General features: G+C 45.2%; 1 protein-coding gene across 5 annotated transcripts in view; it reads left to right on the top strand.

Annotated features, from left to right (window-relative positions):
- The window catches only part of ARHGEF6 (Rac/Cdc42 guanine nucleotide exchange factor 6), a 116,772-nt gene extending 105,249 nt beyond the window's left edge, over positions 1-11,523 (top strand). For 3 of the 5 annotated variants that reach the window (XM_061177903.1, XM_061177902.1, XM_061177901.1), the window contains 6 exons: positions 1,386-1,406; positions 2,589-2,682; positions 3,817-3,906; positions 6,117-6,216; positions 7,921-7,975; positions 9,113-11,523. In XM_061177903.1, coding sequence (XP_061033886.1) covers positions 1,386-1,406; positions 2,589-2,682; positions 3,817-3,906; positions 6,117-6,216; positions 7,921-7,975; positions 9,113-9,253 — 501 coding nt within the window. In that variant the 3' untranslated portion in view covers positions 9,254-11,523. The remainder of the gene's footprint in view (positions 1-1,385; positions 1,407-2,588; positions 2,683-3,816; positions 3,907-6,116; positions 6,217-7,920; positions 7,976-9,112) is intronic. The other 2 variants (XM_061177900.1, XM_061177899.1) reach the window with 1 other exon arrangement.
- The last annotated feature ends 9,248 nt before the right edge of the window (positions 11,524-20,771 follow it).

The following is a 20,771-nucleotide window of genomic DNA, read 5'->3' as shown; positions in this document are numbered from 1 at the left end:
TCTACACATATTTCTTGAATATCCACAAGGTTTCTGTGCACTGCCTGAGTTTCCCTGGTCTCCCCCTGGAGTGCCTCTGGCTTGCCTTTATGATTATATGATAATTCTATAAATAGGTCATGATGTACACACATCTCAAACAAATGCCACCTCATTACCATTGAATTGCTCACCAAGCAGTCCCAATTCTGCATTTTGAATCATTTTGATCTCTTAAACCAAATCAGTAAAAGTCTTATGGGACCAAGCCATGGGTCTGAACTATGAAAGTCTGAATTATTTGCTGCAGTTGGAAAGAGAAAAAGAATTTAATGAAAGGAGTGTCTTTTAAAAAGAGGCTTTTAAGCGACAACCCTAGAGGACATCTGATATTTGGGTAGACTGCGGATTTCAAGGGTTTCTTTTTTTTTTTGTCTAGAAGCGGTAGTCAGGAAATGTCAGTCACTATCTTCTGTAACTGTGCGGAGTGTTACCTTTTCCATCCAAACGGTGGTTTTTTTTTTTTACCCTAACGAGTTTCTCATCATTTCAGCTTTCGGAAAAGATCCTCACTTATTAGTAACTATTCTTTAAATAGGTCTTACCGAGTGAAGATTTAAGCCTGTGACAATTATGAGACGCGTGTTAGAATTATGGTGCAAAGGCAGCATATATTTTTGTGTCAAATGTGTGTTTTGATGAGTGACGCAGACTTAGCTCAATTTTGAGTTTTTGATTTAAAACACCATGCTTCACTTAATTGTTTCACTTAATTGTTGCCTCCAATTCTTAGTGCAGTAAAAGTAGGACAATATTTGGATATGGGAGGATTTTTTGATCCTTTCAACCTGACATGATAGGAGAAATAATCCTTGAGCTGAATCTTTATTATGTACCTCTATTCAGAATTTGGCCAGGAAACAGCCCCACAGGTTGGCTTTGGAAATTGACCGGTGATTCCTGCAGTCATCCAATTTTCTCCTCTGATTACCTAAACCAGGAGTGCCACTTCATAGTTACCTAAGCCCCCTTTTTAATGATGGATATTTTGTAATTGTCAGTTACTAAGTTCAAATTAAGGTGAGCTTTGAAGGGTAAAGTTGACTTAATCCTTCACAGAACTAATCCATTAAAACTAAGGCATGATCACTTTGTTTCTGCTGGGAGATGTGTATTTCAGTTATTTTCAGCATTTGTTTTTCTGCACAGAACTGTATTCCTTGGGCTTTTGCATGATGATATTGCATCTGAAACTAATGTGGGAAACATGATGATATTCTCTCTGTGTAATTTATGATAACACTAACATTTCAAATGTTGTTTTAGAATTATTGATAAATGGATTTGGTCATTATAACCATCGACCTCTCACGCTCATCTTCTCTTTCTTTACATATTCACTTTAGAGGATGTCTTATATCTTAAAGGTAAGGGTAGAACGATATCTTTGGCGTACAGTGACATCATATAATGCTGTGCTGTAACCTTTGATGAATGAAGCTTTCCTTTATGCTTGTTTTGTCCCTTGTTACAATTGGTGGCTAAAATATGAAGATACAATTCTGACATGTAAGTACTTTCTTCAAAAAAGTAGGCTCTTGTGAAATATGTACGAAAATGTCATCTTATAATGCCTCTGAGATGTCTGTTTTCTGTGGGGTTTTTTTATATGCTGTTTCTATTTTTCCTGTTATTTTTGTCACATGTGAGTTTTTCATGTCTGTCTGTTTTCAAGTCTAAGTGGATCACTGAGGCTAAGTGGAAGAAATTAAATTCTTTGTTGCAGTTATTTTTAAGGTAGTAATTGTTATCCATGCATCCTGTATATACATTGCATGGGAGATTGGAATAAGATGATCGCTGTTTACTCGGGTACTTAATGAGCACTTTTTTAGACCTGCTGGTTATTCATATGGCAAAGGCAAATCCAATAATTCATCTCTCTTTTATCTACTAATTAAAAATATGACTTTATAGATGTATGTTTAAGCTTGCTGTAGGTACGTTATGCCTAACCCCAAATTACTTATCAGGAAATCCTTCATTTGGCTCTTCTCTCTGACTACAGGGAATTTACTTAGTCTCTCTGCCTTAATTTTCCTGTCTCACAAATGGAAATTGATATTCTTCTTTGTGGGACTGTCGCTAAGGAGAATTTATTTAAATAGTTTTGAAGCTCTTCAAAAAGCGGTCTATACCCCATTAATAGTTACAATTGTTATTTCATTCCCTTAAAGCTGTATCAGTGGGAAATATAAACCAAGTTAGGAATACTGTTATTTCTCTAGGATTGACATCCATTACTTTCTCTGCAGATGGTACCCTAAAGGCATTTGGCCTCCTAGAGAAGCAGCCGCATCTGCAGTAGGCCCACACCATTCTTATTCCCATCTCTTTGGCAATTGAGAGGATAATAGCATTGCCTTGGTTTTATTTAACCTTTTAGAGTTTATTGGAGCCATTTTTATTGTGTATAGTATTAAATCTTGATAGCCTCCTAAGTGAGACTGTCAAAAATAAGAGAGAGCCATTCTATTTAATTTCATTTGCTTTTTTAATTTGTTTTTTGGGGAAATTTTTAATTCATAAAGAAACCTCTATCCTTACAGGAATCTGGTAAAAGCCCCAAAACGATGAAGAAGTTTCTTCACAAAAGAAAGACCGAAAGAAAGCCATCGGAGGAGGAATATGTCATCCGCAAAAGTATGTGTTTCGTGCTTTTAGAAAGTCGGTTATGGATGAGGAATTTTTTGAAAGAAGAGGATTCAAGCAGTGTGTTCTCAGCATCACCTTTGACATGAAGAAAAATGCATGGGAAGGCTTGGCTGCCACCTCTCAGATTTTGGAATAAGCTGTCTCCCGCTGCTTTTCATGTCGTCTTAGGCAGACAAACCATCTATATAGTTTTCATGTTGAATATTTGGCTCTACCTGGTTTAGAACCACTAAAGGGACCCATTTGCTATGGATACATTTTTTTCTTCCCTCTTAGTTTCTGACACCTGAGATATTTGCCTTTACTGAGGTCGACTAAATAGGCCTGAAACCTGAGATCCTCTGGAATTTTAATGTTCAGTGATGTTCTCAGTTAGTCAAGGAAGCAGCCTGCTGGCATATAGAAACAGGGCTGGGTTTAGAGGCCGGCTGCAAAGTTGGTCAGCCAATCGATATGTACACATTTGCCTCTCTGGGAACGAGGTGCTCTGGGAGACACATGAAGGAGTAAGTGATGTATCACAAAGGGGTGACAGAGCTGTGTGTATCAGTCCGTAATACAGTCTGGATAAATCTTTGCTGGACTCTAGCTTCTGCTTCCCCGACCCCTCACCTCACCCCTGGATGTGCACATCAGCATGTTAACAGTCATTTCTAGGATGAGTTGGAGGGGGTGGGGGAATGAGAGGGAGAATCAATGACTAGGCTGGCTGGTTGGGAAAAAAATGGGTGGGATTAATGGTGGAAAGCTTCCTAGAGAAAGTGAGCCTTGAAATTTGATGGAGAGGAAGGGTGTGGTGTATGGGATGAGAACTGAGGCCAGCGCCAAGCCCAGTGCTGGCCTTGTAGCCTCTGAGACACTGACAGGACCCTCCAATTTCGAACTCCGGGTGGCTTCCGGAGCAGGCCACTCTCGGTGCTGAAGTCACTGGTGCTCACCCCAGAGCTCCTTGGGGACGGCGCCACTCCCCTCCACCAAGCCAGCCGGTCAGCTTTTTCTCCTGCCTTTCATTGAGACCATTGGTCAGAGAAGCCAGTGCCTAGCACACGAGGGCACTGCATCATTTCGGGGGCCCAGAGGCATGTATCTCCCTGAGGAGTCACGATTCATTACACTTGACAGGTACGGCTGCTCTGGAAGAGGACGCTCAGATTCTGAAAGTGATCGAAGCCTACTGTACCAGTGCCAGCTTTCAACAAGGCCACGGCTCGAGTAGGTTCCCCCAAACCACTTTCTCTAATGAGTGATGTTTCTTTGCTACTGCTCACCGCCTCTTAGAAAAAGAGAAAAGCAACCCAGATGGGCTGCAGGGTGTGTAAAGCAGGTGACTTGCAGCAGGGGGGCGGGCACAGGGCTGCATCTTTCAGATAAGCTGGTTTTAGCTACCAAGCGGTTTGTTTACCCACTGTTTCTTTTCACCCAGAGACAAAGAGAGATGCAAGAGTAAAAAGGTTGGAGGTGATAGAAATGAAAATAAAATTTTTTTTTTAAAGTCACTCTCCTTTGAAGTACGCAGATACCTTCACCAACACTAGTTAGGAATTAAAGAGCCCAGAGAGTTCCTGTGTCTGTGAACTGATGCTAATCTCTTCTTATAGGCAGATTTGGAAAGGAAGTCAAAATACTATCTTTGATCAGCTGCATATTTAAGCAAACAGAGCTTCACCAAACTCAAGTTTCAGAGTTGCTCTGAAAATCTGGAAATGTAGCTGCTTAGCAGGCCCTGTTGAGAATGTCTACAATTTATCAGGGAGCCATTAGGTGAGGGTATTTCCCCCAACAACTTTCAGGCTACAAACTGAAAGCGAGATAATACTTTCTGATTCATCCTTGTACTTTTAGAAAAGCCAGGTCACATCGCTTATGTCCTTGGCCTTTCATTATTATAGACATTCAGGATAGCTGGTGTGAGGGTCTTGCATCTGTGTAAGAGATAAGCTCTCCATAATGTTCCATCTGGACAGCCACTGAGCCCTGGCTTGAGCATGGGCAGGGCTTCCTCAGTGGACTGCCCTGACCGATGCTTCCAAAGTAACATGTCTCTCAGGTCGTCATGGGGAAAGCGTTCTATGTGGAAGTTGACACATTTGACTCTGAAGGGGGGACTGTCACACCTTCTGCTTCTCAGACCAAACCTGCCTCTGGCTTTGGGCATGCCCAGCCCTGATAACAAGGTTCGAGGAGTCAGGAAAAGAAAGTGAGAGCAGTTTTTATCGCAAAAACTAGGAAAGAGAGGGGGGCAAGGAGATGCCAGAAGCAGCAGCCCTCATACGAAATCTGACCTCACCTCCTGCCGCCTTCTGTCCTCACACTGATAGAATGGGAGATTTGCTCAGAGGTGCGGGCAGGCATTCTGGCCTCAAGAGTCTCATTTCCCCCCGTCCTCCCTGGCCTCTCTTTTATGTGTGGAAAGTGTCTAGCATAGTGCTTGGCACGTGGTAAGCGTTTTCGCATCCTGGTGACCGATACCCTCCATCCCTCTCCAGCCAGAAGTCCTGCACCCCTAGAAGCGGCCGCTATTGTTTCTCGCTGCATCCAGTCGGTTGGTTAGTCGGCCAGTCTGCTATGCACTTATTAAGCACCTACGAAGTACTGGGCCCCGAGGAAGGCAGAGACACATCCACCTCGGGAAAGGGATGGAGGTTGAGTGAAGGCACTGAGTGTTCACAACTTGAAGGAACTTGGCTTAGAAGAGAGGAAGTCAGTGGCTCTGAGAGGAAGGATCCAGAAGGGAAGGGGAGGTTGCAGGTGCAGGAGAGCTGTCTGGTCAGGTCCCATGGCTGCTCTGTCACCTCTTCCATCCCAGAGCCTGGAGATGGTGAGCAGAGAGCAGTGAGGACGCCTGCATCTTTGCTGCTGTTGTGATTATCTCCCCAACGCCCCCTCTACCCGCCATCAAAGTGGTCTTCACTGACCCTGCTTCACCCTGTAGGACGGTAAAGAGAACAAATGGGAGTGAAAGATGCTTCTGAGGCCCTTTAAGCATGCTGCGTCCCAGTGCAGTGCTACGTTCTGCATGATTTTCACTCAAATACAAAACCCACAGGGTGTGGCGTGCCGTTCCCCAGAGATGCACAGGGAGGAATGATCACTGGCCGGCTCTTTGCTCCGGAAGAGGCAAAACAGCAAAGGATGGGGTCTTGGTTGAGGACAGTTCTCACAGCGGCCTTTTCACATTGTGTTTCTGAATACAAAATGTGCCCCCCCACCCCCAGGATTGAATCAGTGTATTTGGCCATTTCGAATTTCTCACGTCAGGAGGATTTCGTCAGCGAATGTTGGATGACTACTCTCGGGGTGCCAGGCAGCCAGATGCCGTCAACAAAGACCCCTCAAAAACAACAGTAGAAAGGAACTAACCCTCAACAAATAGTCTCCCCTAGTAAACTCCCTCCCTCGCCTCTTGCCGCCCTTGTCTGTAGGTGCTCGCAAGGATTCCGTTCCCCAAGTCTTACTCCCCGAGGAAGAGAAACTCATCATTGAAGAAACCAGAAGCAACGGCCAGACCATCATCGAAGAAAAGTGCGTAGAGCGGACTAAACCTTTTCTGATTTTTCTGGGGGCTGGAAAGAAGGTTCTGGCAGGGCAACGTGGCTTTGGCCAAGCCTGCACGGAAGGACAGTCCCTCCTCATCTGAGAATGTGGCCCTCTTGGCTGACTGTGCAGTTGGGAGCCTGGGGGAGGCTGCCCCCCAACAAAGGGAAGGGGGAAGGAGAGGCAGAGGAGGTCAGGAAGGGACTTCAGGGCACACAAGAATACCACTCCACATGGGTTTTGGAGGCATTGGGAAGGCCATAGCACCAATTCCCTTGCCCAGAGGGATGCCTCTCACATTTATTGACTCAGGCACTGGACTTTCACATACTTGACCTCATTTAAACTCCTACCGCAATCCTGGGAGATAAACGTTACTTTTACCACTGTTACAGATGAGGAAACTGAGATTCAGGGAAATTATGTCCCTGACTTAGCTTTGCACAGTAGTGAGGGTGACCTAACGGGGGAAAATCAGGTTAAGTACTTGTTTATACTTGAGTCATTTCTGAAGTCAGGCCTAAATTTGCATAGGACAGCGTGTTTCACAGTGCTTGGCATCGTCAATGTATTTTTCCATCTGGTGTATGAAGTGATACGACCAAATGGTAAAGCACTTGGGCTCAAGAGAATAACAGCCCTGGTTCAACTCCAGATTCTGGTACTTGTTAGCCGTGTGACCTGGAGCAAGTTCCATCACCTCTCTGTGCCTCAGTTTCCTCATCTGTAAAATGGGTATGATAGTATTACTTTCAGAGTTTTTGTGAGGTTAAATGGAATAAGAAGTACAAAGGCTAGCACATGATAATTACTCAATAAATGATGATCGTTGTAATTACTATTATTATAGCTATATTAACCCCTACAATGACTTTATGAGGTTTTCAGGGAATGTGGTATTATCCCCATTTTGTATGTGAAGAAAATAAGACCAAGAGAGGATGAGAAGAAAACTGGTTACCTAAGGTTAGAGGACTGGTAAGTCGTAGGGTCAGAACTGGAGCCCAGATCTCCAATGTCCTTGTCCAGGGAGAGAGCCAGAGAGGAAGTGACTCTTCCACAGTTCTGCCAAGGTGCTTTATCCTTTTTTGGAATATATGGAATCTTTTAGAAATAATGCCCCTGACTTTGTGTTTGTGTCATGTACGATGGTGTAGGGTCAGATAGGTGAGAAGGGCAATGCCATAGCACAGATAGTGTAGGATAGGCAGGGCCTGGTGACACCTCTCATTACAGTATGTCAGGTGATGGTCCTTCCTGCCCCCAAGAGAGAAATCAAAACCTTATGAGGAGCCCTAGTCTCTTTTTTTTCTTGACTTTTCTTTTTATTTATTTAAAAAAATTGAAGTAGAGTTGATGTACTATATTATATAAGTTACAGGTGTACAATACACTAGTCTGTTTTATTTTTTTTTTGGACTTGCCTAAGCTGGGAAGCGAGCAGCAGGGGAGGAGGGAAGTATAGAAAACATGCGGTGACACGGTGTTAGAAAGAGCTTGTGTGATGCTGGTTGTTAGCCCATAAAAATGAGAAACACAAGGACCATTCATAGCAGTATCTCTTCCGATCCACCAGAAAGGCCACCGCTTTTCAGGATCTGTATTTCTAGAAAGCTGCTTTTCTTCTTAAGTATCACTTAACAATACTTCAGTGCCATCTATTAATCTATGAACTTTATCTTTGTGTCCTAGGAGCCTTGTCGATACTGTTTATGCCTTGAAGGATGAGGTCAAAGAGCTGAAACAGGTAATGAAATTCGAAAGTCGTTTTCTCAGATCCTAACGGGCCTGCTCCCTCTTCCCTGCTGTGCACTGGTAGATGCCCTCAGGAGAAGGCCAGGAACAAGGTGGTGAGGTGGGGATTCTTGGTTCCCTTGTGTCATCCAGGTGGGTTTTGTTGATTTTACCACGTGGCCTTGGGTTTCAATTTCTGAGGCTTGCTTATATACCTATTTAGGGATTTACAATAGGATCACAAACTTTCATGTTCCCTGACTTTTGCAAACAGAATTTAAGAAAAGATAAGTCATTCATGAGCATGTAAGCGTAAACAGAACCATAAATCATGATTTGTGGGCTCCTCTGCAGATCTGATCCAGTGCTCCATGAGGGACACTCTTCCTTGGGTTTGAGGAGTGACTGTACCTGGTGACAGGGTTAAGGATGGATTGAAGGGAGAGAGACCAGAGGCTGGAAGACCACTTAGGAGGTTATTATAAAACTCAGGGTGAGACATGATAAAGTCCTGAGCTGAGGAGGGAGAGCCACTCAGGCTGTGGAGGAGGGACACAGATGTAAAGGAAGGCACATCGCAGAGTTAGAGCCTTTGGAAAATGGCGCCATGATGTGGGGATTAAGAAAGAGCCAGGGATGGAAGATGAGTCTTTTTACCTGGGTATCTACTTTGATATGGTGGTGCCCTTCGCGGAAATCAAGAGCCACAGGAGGAAGAGAAGTTTGAGTGGTGGGGGAGATAATGAGTTCACTTTAGGACATAATGAGTCCAAGGTGCTTGTAACACATCTAAGTTGGCATCGGGGACTGTGGACCTGGTGCTCATGAGCTGAGATGAGATCAGTACCAGAGAGACTGGGGAGGCCCCTATGTAGTTATTTGAGTTGAAAGAGAAGAGACATTAAGTGAAAAGTGTGTTGAATTAGAAGAGGGCCAGGGCCAGAGCCCTAGAGAATGCTTGTATTATATTTCAAGGGATGGCCAGCGAGAAGTAGAACAATCAAGAGGCTGCCTTGTCTTAGAAGCTGAGGGAGAGGCGCTTGAGGCAGGAAAGTGTTGTCAGTGGTGAAGGCTGCCAAGAGGCTGGGCAGGAGGAGCCCTGAGGCGGGGTCCCTTTGTCTGGTAACCAACCAACCTTTTCCCATCGTAGGAGAATAAAAGAATGAAGCAGTGCCTGGAAGAAGAGTTGAAATCAAGAAGGGACCTAGAAAAGTTGGTCCGGAGGCTGTTGAAGCAAACTGATGAGTGTATTCGGGCCGAGTCCAGTAGCAAGACCTCCATTCTCCCATAACCATCACAGTGCGGCTGGCAGAGGGTGCCCGCAGGGCATCGGGAAATGTCCAGCTGAGTGATCTGACTCAGTTTGCTCACTTCTCTGGTTTTTATTTCGTATCTTAGTCTCTCTCTCTCTCTCTCTTTCTCTCTCTCTGTGTGTGTGTTTGGTTCAGTGTTTGTTGTTGTTTGGTTATTGGTTGGTTGTTTATTTTTTTTGACAGAGGTCAAAACAAGAGGGGGTGAACGTCTCCCCAGAGTCTTTTCCATTCAGTAAGCAAAGGGAAGCTAATGTAGGCAAATGACTTACATGGTCTTCAGATGGCTTTCAATTCATAGTGCCTCTTTACCAGCCATTATCTCGGGTCACTCTTTTTGGACCGGCTGCTGTCCCAAAGTGGCCGGCCATGGCTTATTAAATGTGAACTTGACTTTCCCCCCCAATGCTTTCCTGTGCCTGGCAGCCCCTCAGTACCTGATTTACTGAAGGCGACACTTCTGGAACTCTGACTGGCGTAGGGTGAAAGGCTAACACGTTTGCCCAGTGATCCAGCTGCCCTTCCCTGGGCCGTCCTCAATGCACACTTTTTTTAATGACTACCCTATTTTGTCTAGAAGACCAAGAAAACTGTAGTGCCCTCCCTCCTTTCGTGTTGGTTTACATTTTAACTCTGTGGGACAGAAGCTCTGGTCACCCATGCCAACACCAAATCCATTAGCAAATTGCACTGGACAGTCCTCCCCTTCAGTAGCAGAGTTGCCCATCTCTTGCCAGTGCATGATAGGTTTTGTCCCTAACCTTCTGCCTTGTGTGTAAGTTTTCTATTTCCCCAGTGCTTTTAGCCAAGCATACCAAGTGGTGTGTCAACTGGTATGTGTGTGCTTTGCTTTTTAAAAATATAGACTGTGAGCAGTTACTTTTTTCTCCATCACATATTCAGATTGCGACTTCTCATCCTTCAGTCTACACTTGAGGAGATGTTGTGCCCTAGCAGACAGCTTTAATTCCCTTGATTGCTCTCCCATATATGCTGTGAGAAGCTGTAAATAGTCATCAGCCTCTTCGAGTAGGACTCTAAGCATTATTTGCAGAAATGTGCTGTTGGTCCAGTTTGTATAGCCGGAAAGAAAGGGCCCCTCTAGTAGCTGTATGCTGGTTACTAGTGAAGCTGATTATTTGGAACTGGTTTACTCAAATTGCTCGTTGAATCAAACCCTCGCCTTTGTAAGTATCTGAGAAATTAGAACTGTGATAAACCAGGTTTAGAAGAGGGTCACAGGAGGGCAACACACATCCAAATTCAGCACAGTTGAAAGTTGGCCTGGGGCTGTAGGACAGAGCAGTGCAACCTGCCCCTGTCTGTTCCAAAGACGGGAAGTTTGGCCAGGTGGAGGAGATCGCTGGAAAGAGAGGCCAAGGACCAGTGGACTGATCAAAGTTGTCTCCCAGATACATTTGATGGGTGCCTATAAATGTGGGTTTTGAGAATGTTGTTTAGGAACCAAACTTGAAGCTTGAACTCCCCAGCTTGTTAAGCCCTTTTCCTTTCTAGTACAGGGTGGGTCTCAATTCCCATAGCTACATGGTACGGGGCTGTTGACTGCTTGCTGCACAGCAGAAATTACACCATCCACGGGAAATGGACTGTTCCCGCAGATCAATCTCAGCCAACCACACACAGCTGTCTTTGGAAGCTGAAGACCGAACAAGATTGCTAGGAATGGCTGTTGTTCTGTTTTTAGCCCAACAGTTTAGAGGTGCCGTCCTTCATCTCCAAATGGAAAACAACAATAATAGCAGCACAGATCACAGCATCTGCCCTGTCTGTGGTTAGTCAATGGCTTGCAATAAATGTGCAAACTATATCCATAGGAAACATTTTTGTGATTACAAAGTACTTTAGTTGATAAGGTATATAGGATTGCTTAAAATATTGAAAGGTCTTTATTTTAAAGCAACGTGTCCATATGCATGTTTTGGGGATGTGACCCTTCTGATGAGAGGCCCTGAGTACTCTGGGTAACGTAGCTTGTGCAGAGTGGTGTCTGCGCTCACACTCAATAATCCCATATGGGAAATGAAGCCATGGTAACCTGACGGCAGTGTCTCCATAGTTGTGTTGTTTACAGTACTCTATAAATGGGTCCCTGTTACTCTGTAGTCATACCGCTGCCCTTCGAGGCCTTTCAGTTCCTCTTCTGTCATGTCCCTTCTTACACAGCTGAAATTTTCTAACTTGTTTTTATTTTGAAGACTTTTAAAATGGACATTTTCAATAAATAAGAATAACAATGCTTTATAAAATAAGTCCTGTGTTTCTTCTTCATTTTCTTTTTCTTTTTTTTGCTAGCTGGTGTGCAGAAAGATTTCTCATGCTGTGTCAGCTTCCTCTTCTGTTTCCCTCATTAGCTATCCATGCTCATCAGGCCCCTGTACCAGCTTCTACCTTTTTCACTCAGGGCAGATGATATTTGTTCCCCACTTTAAAGAGATAATACATCTCTTGAGAGAGAACCTTCTGTAACTTCTCCACCCCTCTCCTCCTGCCCGCAACCTATAAACTGTCTGTACCTCTTCTCACCATTTTCCTTCCAATATAAGAGAAAGAGATATTCACTTTCTTGTTCAAGCTTATCCCTTGATCTTTAGTCTTGTTTCCATCCCTCTTTATATTTTGCAGGATTTTGTCAATTTTGCTCTATTTTGACCACAGGTGGAATGCTGGTGTCAGCGGTCAGGATGAAAATATTTGCTCCCTCCTCAAGATAGATGCACTGGATATTATCTGTTGCTACTCAGCATCCATTCCTCCCCCCACCCGCAACCCCAAGGCTAAAAAAGCACCTAGCCCAGACTCCCTTGCAGCTAGGGTTCTGATACGGTGTGGGTTCTGATACATTTTCAGTTCTGCCAATGAGATGCCTTTGTGCAATGTTTGAAAGGCTTCAGTTAGGCAGAGGCTATCTTCCTGGGGCTTGTTGGCTGGCAGGAGGTTCCAAGGATATGTTCGTGGCTTCTGTACTACCTATGGGTGACTGACTGTAGTGGCAGCAGCATCTTCTGAAACTGGATTTGGATTACAGCTACCGTGTTATGACCTTGACGCCATAGTCAGTGGAAGCCCCCTGACTTCCACTTCTGTAGCCGTCTGTTTTTTTTTTTTTTTTTTTTGGCTGCATTGGGTCTTTGTTGCTGCACGCAGGCTTTCTCTAGTTGTGGCGAGTGGGGGGCTACTCTTCGTTGCGGTGCGCGGGCTTCTCATTGCAGTGGCTTCTCTTGTTGTGGAGCACGAGCTCTAGGCACACGGGCTTCAGTAGTTGTGGGACACAGGCTCAGTAGTTGTGGCTCGCGGGCTCTAGAGTACAGGCTCAGTAGTTGTGGCGCACGGGCTTAGTTGCTCCGCAGCATGTGGAATCTTCCCGGACCAGGGCTCAAACCCGTGTCCCCTGCATTGGCAGGAGGATTCTTAACCACTGCGCCACCAGGGAAGCCCCTGTAGCCGTCAATTTTATAGGCACCTGATATTACCTTTCTGCTTGAGATCGCCTCAGCGTAGGAAGCTGAAGCAATAGCTGTAACATGGCACCTCCTGTGTGCTAGGCTCTGCACTCTTTTACATAGTTAAGCTCCTGTAACCCTTGCAACAACCCTATGAGGTATTCACTATTGTTATCCCCATCTTACAAGCGAACAAAGGTACAGTGGTTGAACAATATGCTAGTATGTGTGGAGCAGGGATTTGAAACCCTGGTACGTCTGCCTCTCGAATCCATGCTCTTGCTACTGCATCTCCTCCTCTGCACTTGGTACTTGCCAAGTCAGCTTCTACCTCGGCCATCTACTCTCCTGAAGTCACTGATGAGCTCTTATTGACAAATCCAGGGAGCACTTTTCAATACCCATCTTGACCTCTCTGCAGTTTCTGACCCTTGCCTCCTTGATAAATCTCTCCTTCCTGGGCTTTCATGATCCCAGCTTTCCTGGCGTTCATTCAACCTTTCTGACCACCCCGAAATCTCCTTCGCTGGATCTGCCTCCTGCCTGTTCCCTGAATGTTGCTGATCCTTGACGCTCTTTGCCTCTTCTCTTCCTTTCTATAGCCTCTTCCTGGACAACCTTGTCTATTCCTATAACTTTATTCATCAAAGTGTAGATGACTCCCTGGTCCTTATTTTTCTATCCTGACCTTTTCTCCTGAGCTCCAGACCCGTGGATGCAGCTACCTTGTGGACATCTCAGCTTGGATGTCCTACAGCACCTCAAACTCAGCATGTCCCAAACTGTACTCCTCATTTGTAGTCCTAGATCTGCTCTTCCAATGTTTCCTATTCCAGTACATAGCACCCCTGGCCACTTAGTTGCCCGAACCGGAAAAACAAGTATTGTCCTTTATTCCTTCCTCTCCCTCAACCCTGTATAAATTTATACATTAACCCTTTATACATCTAGTCATCAAGTCTTACCATTTTTAACTCTGTTGTAACCCCTGAACTTCTCCCCATCCTCCGTTGCCTATTTTTGATGCTTATCATCTCTCCCTCAGACTAATGCATCTCTTTGCCTCTTGTAGTCTAGCCTCTTTGGTGCCAATAGTCTGGCCTCTTTGGTGCCAGTAGAATGATTATCTAAAAGATCTATGTCATTCACCTGTTTAAAAATTTAATCTCTTGCTACTCCCCACCACACTCAGTAAAGTTGATCTCCTTGAATTTCTCTTAAGTCCCATAATATGCCATTTGCCCTGCCTAGAATCCCTTTCCCATCCCTGTCCATCAAGCAAATTCATTCCTTTCCATTTAGAGTCAGCTCAAGTATCTATGTGAACTCCTGATTTCTAAAACGCATGTACATATGTATCTCTGCATGTACATGTGTACATTTATATGTATGTAGTGTGTATGTTTGTATGAATTAGGGTTGCCAGATAAAATACAAGATGCTCAGTTACAGCGGAGTTTCAGCTGTACATCAAATAATGTTTTGGTATAGATCATGTCCCAAATATTGCATGGGATATATTTATACTAAGTTTTTCAATGTTTACCTGAAATTCAAATATAACTGGGTATCCTGAATTTTTTTTTTTTGGCTGCGTTGGGTCTTCGTTGCTGTGCATGGGCTTTCTCTAGTTGCGGTGAGCGGGGGCTACTCTTCTTTGAGGTGTGCGGGCTTCTCATTGCACTGGCTTCTCTTGTTGCAGAGCATGGGCCCTAGAGTGCACAGGCTTCAGTAGTTGTGGCACGTGGGCTCAGTAGTTGTGGCGTGCGGGCTCAGTAGTTGTGGCTCGCGGGCTCTAGAGCGCAGGCTCAGTAGTTGTGGCACGTGGGCTTAGTTGCTCTGTGGCATGTGGGATCTTCCTGGACCAGGGATTGAACCTGTGTCCCCTGCATTGGCAGGCTTATTCTTAACCGTTGCGCCACCAGGGAGGTCCCTACCCTGAAATTTTATTTGCTAAGGCTGACAGCTTTAGTACCTACATGCGTATACATAGGCATCTAAACGCATACATTTCCTAGGAGAAGTGACATCCTAGCAATGAACACAGCTGTGCCCAGAACTTGGTTTCTAAACACTATACTCTGCACTGAAAGGAATGAGGGCTCCTTGGAGAAATGGCCGATTCTACGGCTGAGGCAGGAAAGGTACAAGATGAGCCTGGAACAGCTTGTTCTGCCAGAAAGTAATGCTCAGAAATATGATAGGGGCATGTTACAAAGACACAGGTGCAAACTTGAAGAGGCTCTTACTGGCCAAATAAGGGAAAATTTGAGCACGAAAATACAGTAATGAATTTGAAAACATTGGAAAAAGTAGAAATCTATGTGTCCATATCGATAAATAAGTAAGTGGGGAGAAAGGGAAGGCTCTTGTTTACAGTACCATGCTGAGGGTTGACTGGTAAACGTGGAACGAACTCTGGAGTTGGAAAATCCCCGTTTTGCAGCCATCATAGCAAAGACCGATTCAGGCAAAAATTATCATTGGGTGCTAAATATAGAGGGAAACTTTGATGACGAGCAAGTTACTTGTATGGTCTTAAAGTGTTTCCCCAAAGAGTGGTTACTAGTTGCAAGGTGGAAAATAGTAACTCTAGATAGAGTGGGGAAATTGGACAGCACTTTAACTGAGTGATCAAAATTCACATCAACAATGAGAGGCAGGGACTTCCCTGGTGGCGCAGTGGTTAAGAATCTGCCTGCCAATGCAGGGAACATGGATTCGAGCCCTGGTCTGGGAAGATCCCACATGCCGCAGAGCAACTAAGCCCGTGCACCACAACTACTGAGCCTGCGCTCTAGAGCCCATGAGCCACAACTACTGAGCCCACATGCCACAACTAGTGAAGCCTGTGCACCTAGAGCCCATGCTCCACAACAAGAGAAGCCAGTACAATGAGAAGCCTGTGCGCTGCAACAAAGAGTAGTCCCCGCTCGCTGCAACTAGAGAAAGCCCGTGAGCAGCAACAAAAAACCAACACAGCCAAAAATAAATAAATTAATTAATTAAAAAAAAAAAAAAACAGTGGGAGGCGAACAGCCGTCATGTGCCTCCAGATGTGATACGCTGCAAAGGACAGAACATCATTTATGTAGTTTTCCATCCAGGAAAGCATAACCTGAATTTAATCATGAGGAAACATCAGACAAACTCAAAATAAGGAACACTTTTTAAAAAAATTTTTTTAAAGGGGACAGATTGTTACTATATTAGTCTAAAAAGTCAATGTCATTAAAGACAAAGATTGTGGGCTTCCCTGCTCAGTGGTTAAGAATCCGCCTGCCAATGCGGGGGACATGGGTTTGAGCCCTGGTCCAGGAAGATCCCACATGCCATGGAGCAACTAAGCCCGCACGCCACAACTACTGAGCCTGCGCTCTAGAGCGTGTGAGCCACAACTACTGAGCCCACATGCCACAACTACTGAAGCCCGCGTGCCTAGAGCCTGTGCTCCGCAGCAAGAGAAGCCACCGTAATGAGAAGCCTGCGCACTGCAATGAAGAGTAGCCCCCGCTCGCTGCAACTAGAGAAAGCCCGCACGCAGCAACGAAGATCCAACGCAGCCAGAAGTAAATGAATAAATTTATTAAAAAAAAAAAAAGGACAAAGATTGTGGAAATGTTCCAGATTAAAGGTGACTAAAGAGACATGACAACTAAATGCAATACCGACCCTAGACTGAATCCCGTGCTGGAGGGGAAAATGATATAAAAGATATTATTGGATGACTTACCTGAATTGGAATACAAATGGAAGATCAATATCAATGTTAAATCGACTGAAGTTGATAACTGTACCTGTGGTTATAAACAAGAATATCGTTATTCTTAGGAAGTACACGCTGAAGTATTTAGGGGTGAAGGCCGTGAGGTACACAACTTACTCTCAAATGATTCAGAAACCACTTTTTATTTGTACTATTCTTATTTTTGCAAATTTTCTGTAAGTTTGAAATAATTTTCAAATAAATTAAAAAAAAAAAAAAAGCTCAAGCATTGCCTTCTCAGGGAATCCAGACTCCATCACGCTGCACTTTATTTGCTTGTGTCTTTTTCCACACTAAATGTTAATTACCTTAAAAGGGGGGAATAGGCTCCTTTCATCCATGTAAATTCGGGGCCTAATACAGGGTCAGGCCCATAGAACCTACTCAAGAAATATTTGTTGAATGAGCCAACTTTCCCCATAATTTGAGGTCTCCACTGTTTGTCTGGAAGAATTGTGAAGGCTTGCCTTGGTGCCAATAGCAGAAGGCCAGTGGGGTTCTAAGCTTTCAGCAACTTCCAAGCCTGCAGGGTCCAGTCTGACCCAGCTCTTGGCATGCAGGCGACGTCGGCCAAGCTGTAGAGCCAGCCCCTCTGGGCAAGCAGCTCGGAGGGAAGTTTCTGTCTGCCAGATGAGCACAAAGGCTCTTCCTAGATTGGGCTTCAGCAGGTGCTGTTTGGCCTGTACACCAAGATTCTTTCTCACACAAGGCCCTCGCTGCTCCCCTGAACCTCTTATCTGTCTTCACAGTCTCTGCTTTTGTATGTTCTGTGCTCTCCCTCTGGTCCTCCCTTCCTCCCTGTGGCCCCTCCTCCCCCCCAATATCCCTCAAGACTCAGTGTGTGCCACCTGTCCTGGAAAGCCTTTCCTGACACCTACCTTGCCCCGCTTGTCCGAGTTACATATCCTTCCCGTGTATTCCCTGTTACACTGGCCCTGACCCCCGCTGCAGCATTCACGCTGGGCTTTCAACATTTGCACACCTGTGATGCAAAATTCCGTAAGCTACTTGAGGGCAGGGACTGGATCATATCCATTGAGTGCATAGCACAGAACGTATCATCCCAATCAGTGTTGGATGGGTGGGTGAATGGATGAAAAACCAAGTCTTTAACTCCTAGTAATAAGAAATGTGAATCAGGGACTTCCCTGGTGGTCCAGTGGATAAGACTCCACGCTCCCGGCACAGGGGGCCGGGGTTCGATCCCTGGTCAGGGAACTAGATCCTGCATGCATGCTGCAAGTAAGAGTCCATGTGCCATAACTAAGACCCAGCGCAGCCAAAATAAAAAAGTAAAATAAATAAATAAATAAATAAATAAATAAATAAATAAATAATGTGAATCAGATCGAAGATGTGTTAAAGGTTTCATGTTGGATTTCAAAGAGGTTTACCATCAGAGAGGTACAGAATATAAAGAGTTAGTACCAAAAATTATTGGACTTTAAGTGGGGTTACATTAGCAGGAAAAATATGACACAACTCAGTGGAACTCCAGGAATGGGGAATGGAAAGCAACTATATATTTAACTGGTTTTCTTGAAAGTTACTGAATTGCCTCCTGGGGTTACTCAGAGAAGTGTGGTATGGAAGGGGGAAGTTTTTTTTAAAATTTATTTTATTGAAGTATAGTTGATTTACAATGTTGTATTAGTGTCTGGTGTACAGCAGAGTGATTCAGTTATACATACATATACATATTCTTTTTCATATTCTTTTCCATTATGGTGTATCAGGGGAATATAGTTCCCTGTGCTATACGGTAGGACTTTGTTGTTTATCTTGGAAGGGGGAGGTTTATAAGCTGATGTCCTCTAGATTGAGAATTAGTGATCATAGTTTTGTTTTTAAACCTGCCTAAATATCGTAAAGATGGAACTGCTCAAGCCTACTGAAAAATTTGGCAACCCCCAGCCTCCGATGGTTAACCGTTTTTGACAAGGAAACTATAGGAAAGAGTCTTTGCTACACACAGACCTGCTCTAGTGTTCGGTATGTACTCTAATCTTGCCTTTTTTCTTTTCTTTTTTTTTGCTTTCACTTTGCTTCAAAGTGGGTGTGGTCTTTGGTCTACTACATGGGCAAGGCCTTTCATGTGTACCTGGGCCGCCAGGCATTCACTCGCCTTGGTCTCAGAGGTTTCAATCATTTTAAAATGCCATCCTGTTTACCTATGCCACTGGGTGCAGGCTGGTGTGCTGGGGACCACGTGGAGACCCACCTTAGTGCTCTTTATAGGATAATCTGTTCCAGAGAGCAGACTCTGCTGGGGGCTCTGATGGTCTCATCAAATCCTCATAAGCTTTGCAAAGCATGTATTCTTAGCATCCCCACTTTAGAGATGAGGACGCTGAAGCTCAGAAGAGAGGAAATGACTTGTCTGTGGAGCCTAGATGTGCTTCACAGAAAAAAAGAACATAATAAAAATCATGTTCCCTTTTTGTGTCTCCAAGTACTTCAGACTGCTTTAAAGGCCTAAGGCGGTGCAAATTCTTGCTTTAACCGACACACAGAATTATTTCATGGACTCCTGGGTTAGAAGCAGCTCCCGGCATCAGAGGAAACACCTCCACCCTGTAAGTGCTGTGAGCCTAAGTGCGGGGGGCAGCGGGGAGGGGAGGGGAGCCACAAGCAGAGAAAATAGCATTCCCATCTCTCCTAAGGCAGGAAAGCGTTTGTAGCCTTGCTTAGAGGAACTGAGGGTTGGAACTTAATGCACTGAGAGAGGTATCGGCAGGAGAAGAAATAAGTTAATTATTTGGGTCTTTATTCTGAGGTCGTTAAGAAGTAGGGGAGTGGTGACATCAGAATTGTATTTAAGAATTTGCTTCCACTGCAGGGGGCGCGGGTTCGATCCCTGCTTGGGGAACTATGGTTCCGTATGCCGCGTGGTGCAGCCAAAAAGAAAAAGAATTCGCTCTCGCCTCTGGCCGCACATGGAGAATGGATGAGAGGGAACAGGGGTGGAGGCAGAGAGTCTAGGAGGCTGTTGTAATCTTCCAGAAGAGAGATGACAGGAGTTTGGACTAGGATCGTGATAGTAGAGACAGAAAGAAGTAGATTAAGAGGTATTTAAGAAATAAGGTTGATGCGTTGGGCTGGTAGGATTGGACGTGGGAGTGAGGGCAGTGAGGAGTCAAGCCTGGGTTCTGGCTCAGGAAGCAGCGCGGATGAGGCCGCCCTTCACTGGAATGGGCAACACAGAAAGTGGGTCCCATCTTGGGCGGGGGGAAGATCAAGGGTTCCATTTGGATGCCTTGGATTTGACTCCTGGGCCCACCATTCGGAAATGCGGGCAGAAGGGAACACACTCTAGGGGGCAGGTCAGGACTAAAGGCATAACGTCAGTAGCACAAAGGGGGTCATTCAACCCATGCGCTGGGAGAGACAGCCCCCTGTGAGCAGGTAGGACAGGAGGAGGAGAGGGGAGGGATGGGCCCTGGAGTTCTTGGGAAGGGCAAGTGTGACGTTAGGAGGAAGCCGTCTGAGAGGTTGAAGGCACTTGGCCATGTGAAGCTGAAGCTTAGGAGAAAGTTCTCGGCTGGGGCTGCGGGAACTGGCATTTAGAGGGCAGCAGGAAGCATGGGAGCAGAGGAGATCGCCTAGAAAATTCGAGTTTCTGTGTCTATAGCATTCCTTCTGATAACAGATATCGTTAGCCATAGCCACTTGGTTACTAGAGGTAGAGCTAGTCTGGAAGATAATGATTTCCAAAGAAGAAGAAGAAGGGGGCGTGAAGTGCAGGGGCAAGGTTTAAACAGAGGATGTGAGTGTATAAAGACTATAAAAGGTTTGTCCAGGCTGGACATGAGTTCCCTTATGACCCTCTTGCCCACCCATGGCTGTGCTCCAAAGTGGGCGCTCAGCTACCCTGAGGGAGGGACATTGATGGCCCATGTATTGTCTTCTTCCCTCGGGACTGGGCCAAGCCCTCCCATCAGCTAGACCGGGTCCTGGCCTACCTGTGAGAATATCATGAGCAGTGTCTGCTCGCTGCCCCCTTCCTTCAAGTCTCCCGTGCCGAGGGCAACGCTGAAGAAGGATCTTTGCTCCAGAGGACAAGATCGCACTGTGGACACATCCCTGACTGAGTCCCCGAATCCACAAATGTCACGAGGGCTCAGACCAAAGTTCTCTTGTTGGAGAAAGTATCCATACACAACCCAGCAAGTCTGTCTAGCACGACTCCAGCCTTGTGTTAGAAATTCATGCTCTAAGGCCTTCCAAGTCACTCAGCCAGGAAGGGACTGTGCCATCCAGAGGACCGAAGAG

This window comes from Eubalaena glacialis, chromosome X, assembly GCF_028564815.1.
Source record: "Eubalaena glacialis isolate mEubGla1 chromosome X, mEubGla1.1.hap2.+ XY, whole genome shotgun sequence".
Lineage (NCBI taxonomy): Eukaryota > Metazoa > Chordata > Mammalia > Artiodactyla > Balaenidae > Eubalaena > Eubalaena glacialis.
Note: the sequence above shows the minus strand (reverse complement) of the source record. Positions and strands in the feature narration are given on the sequence as shown.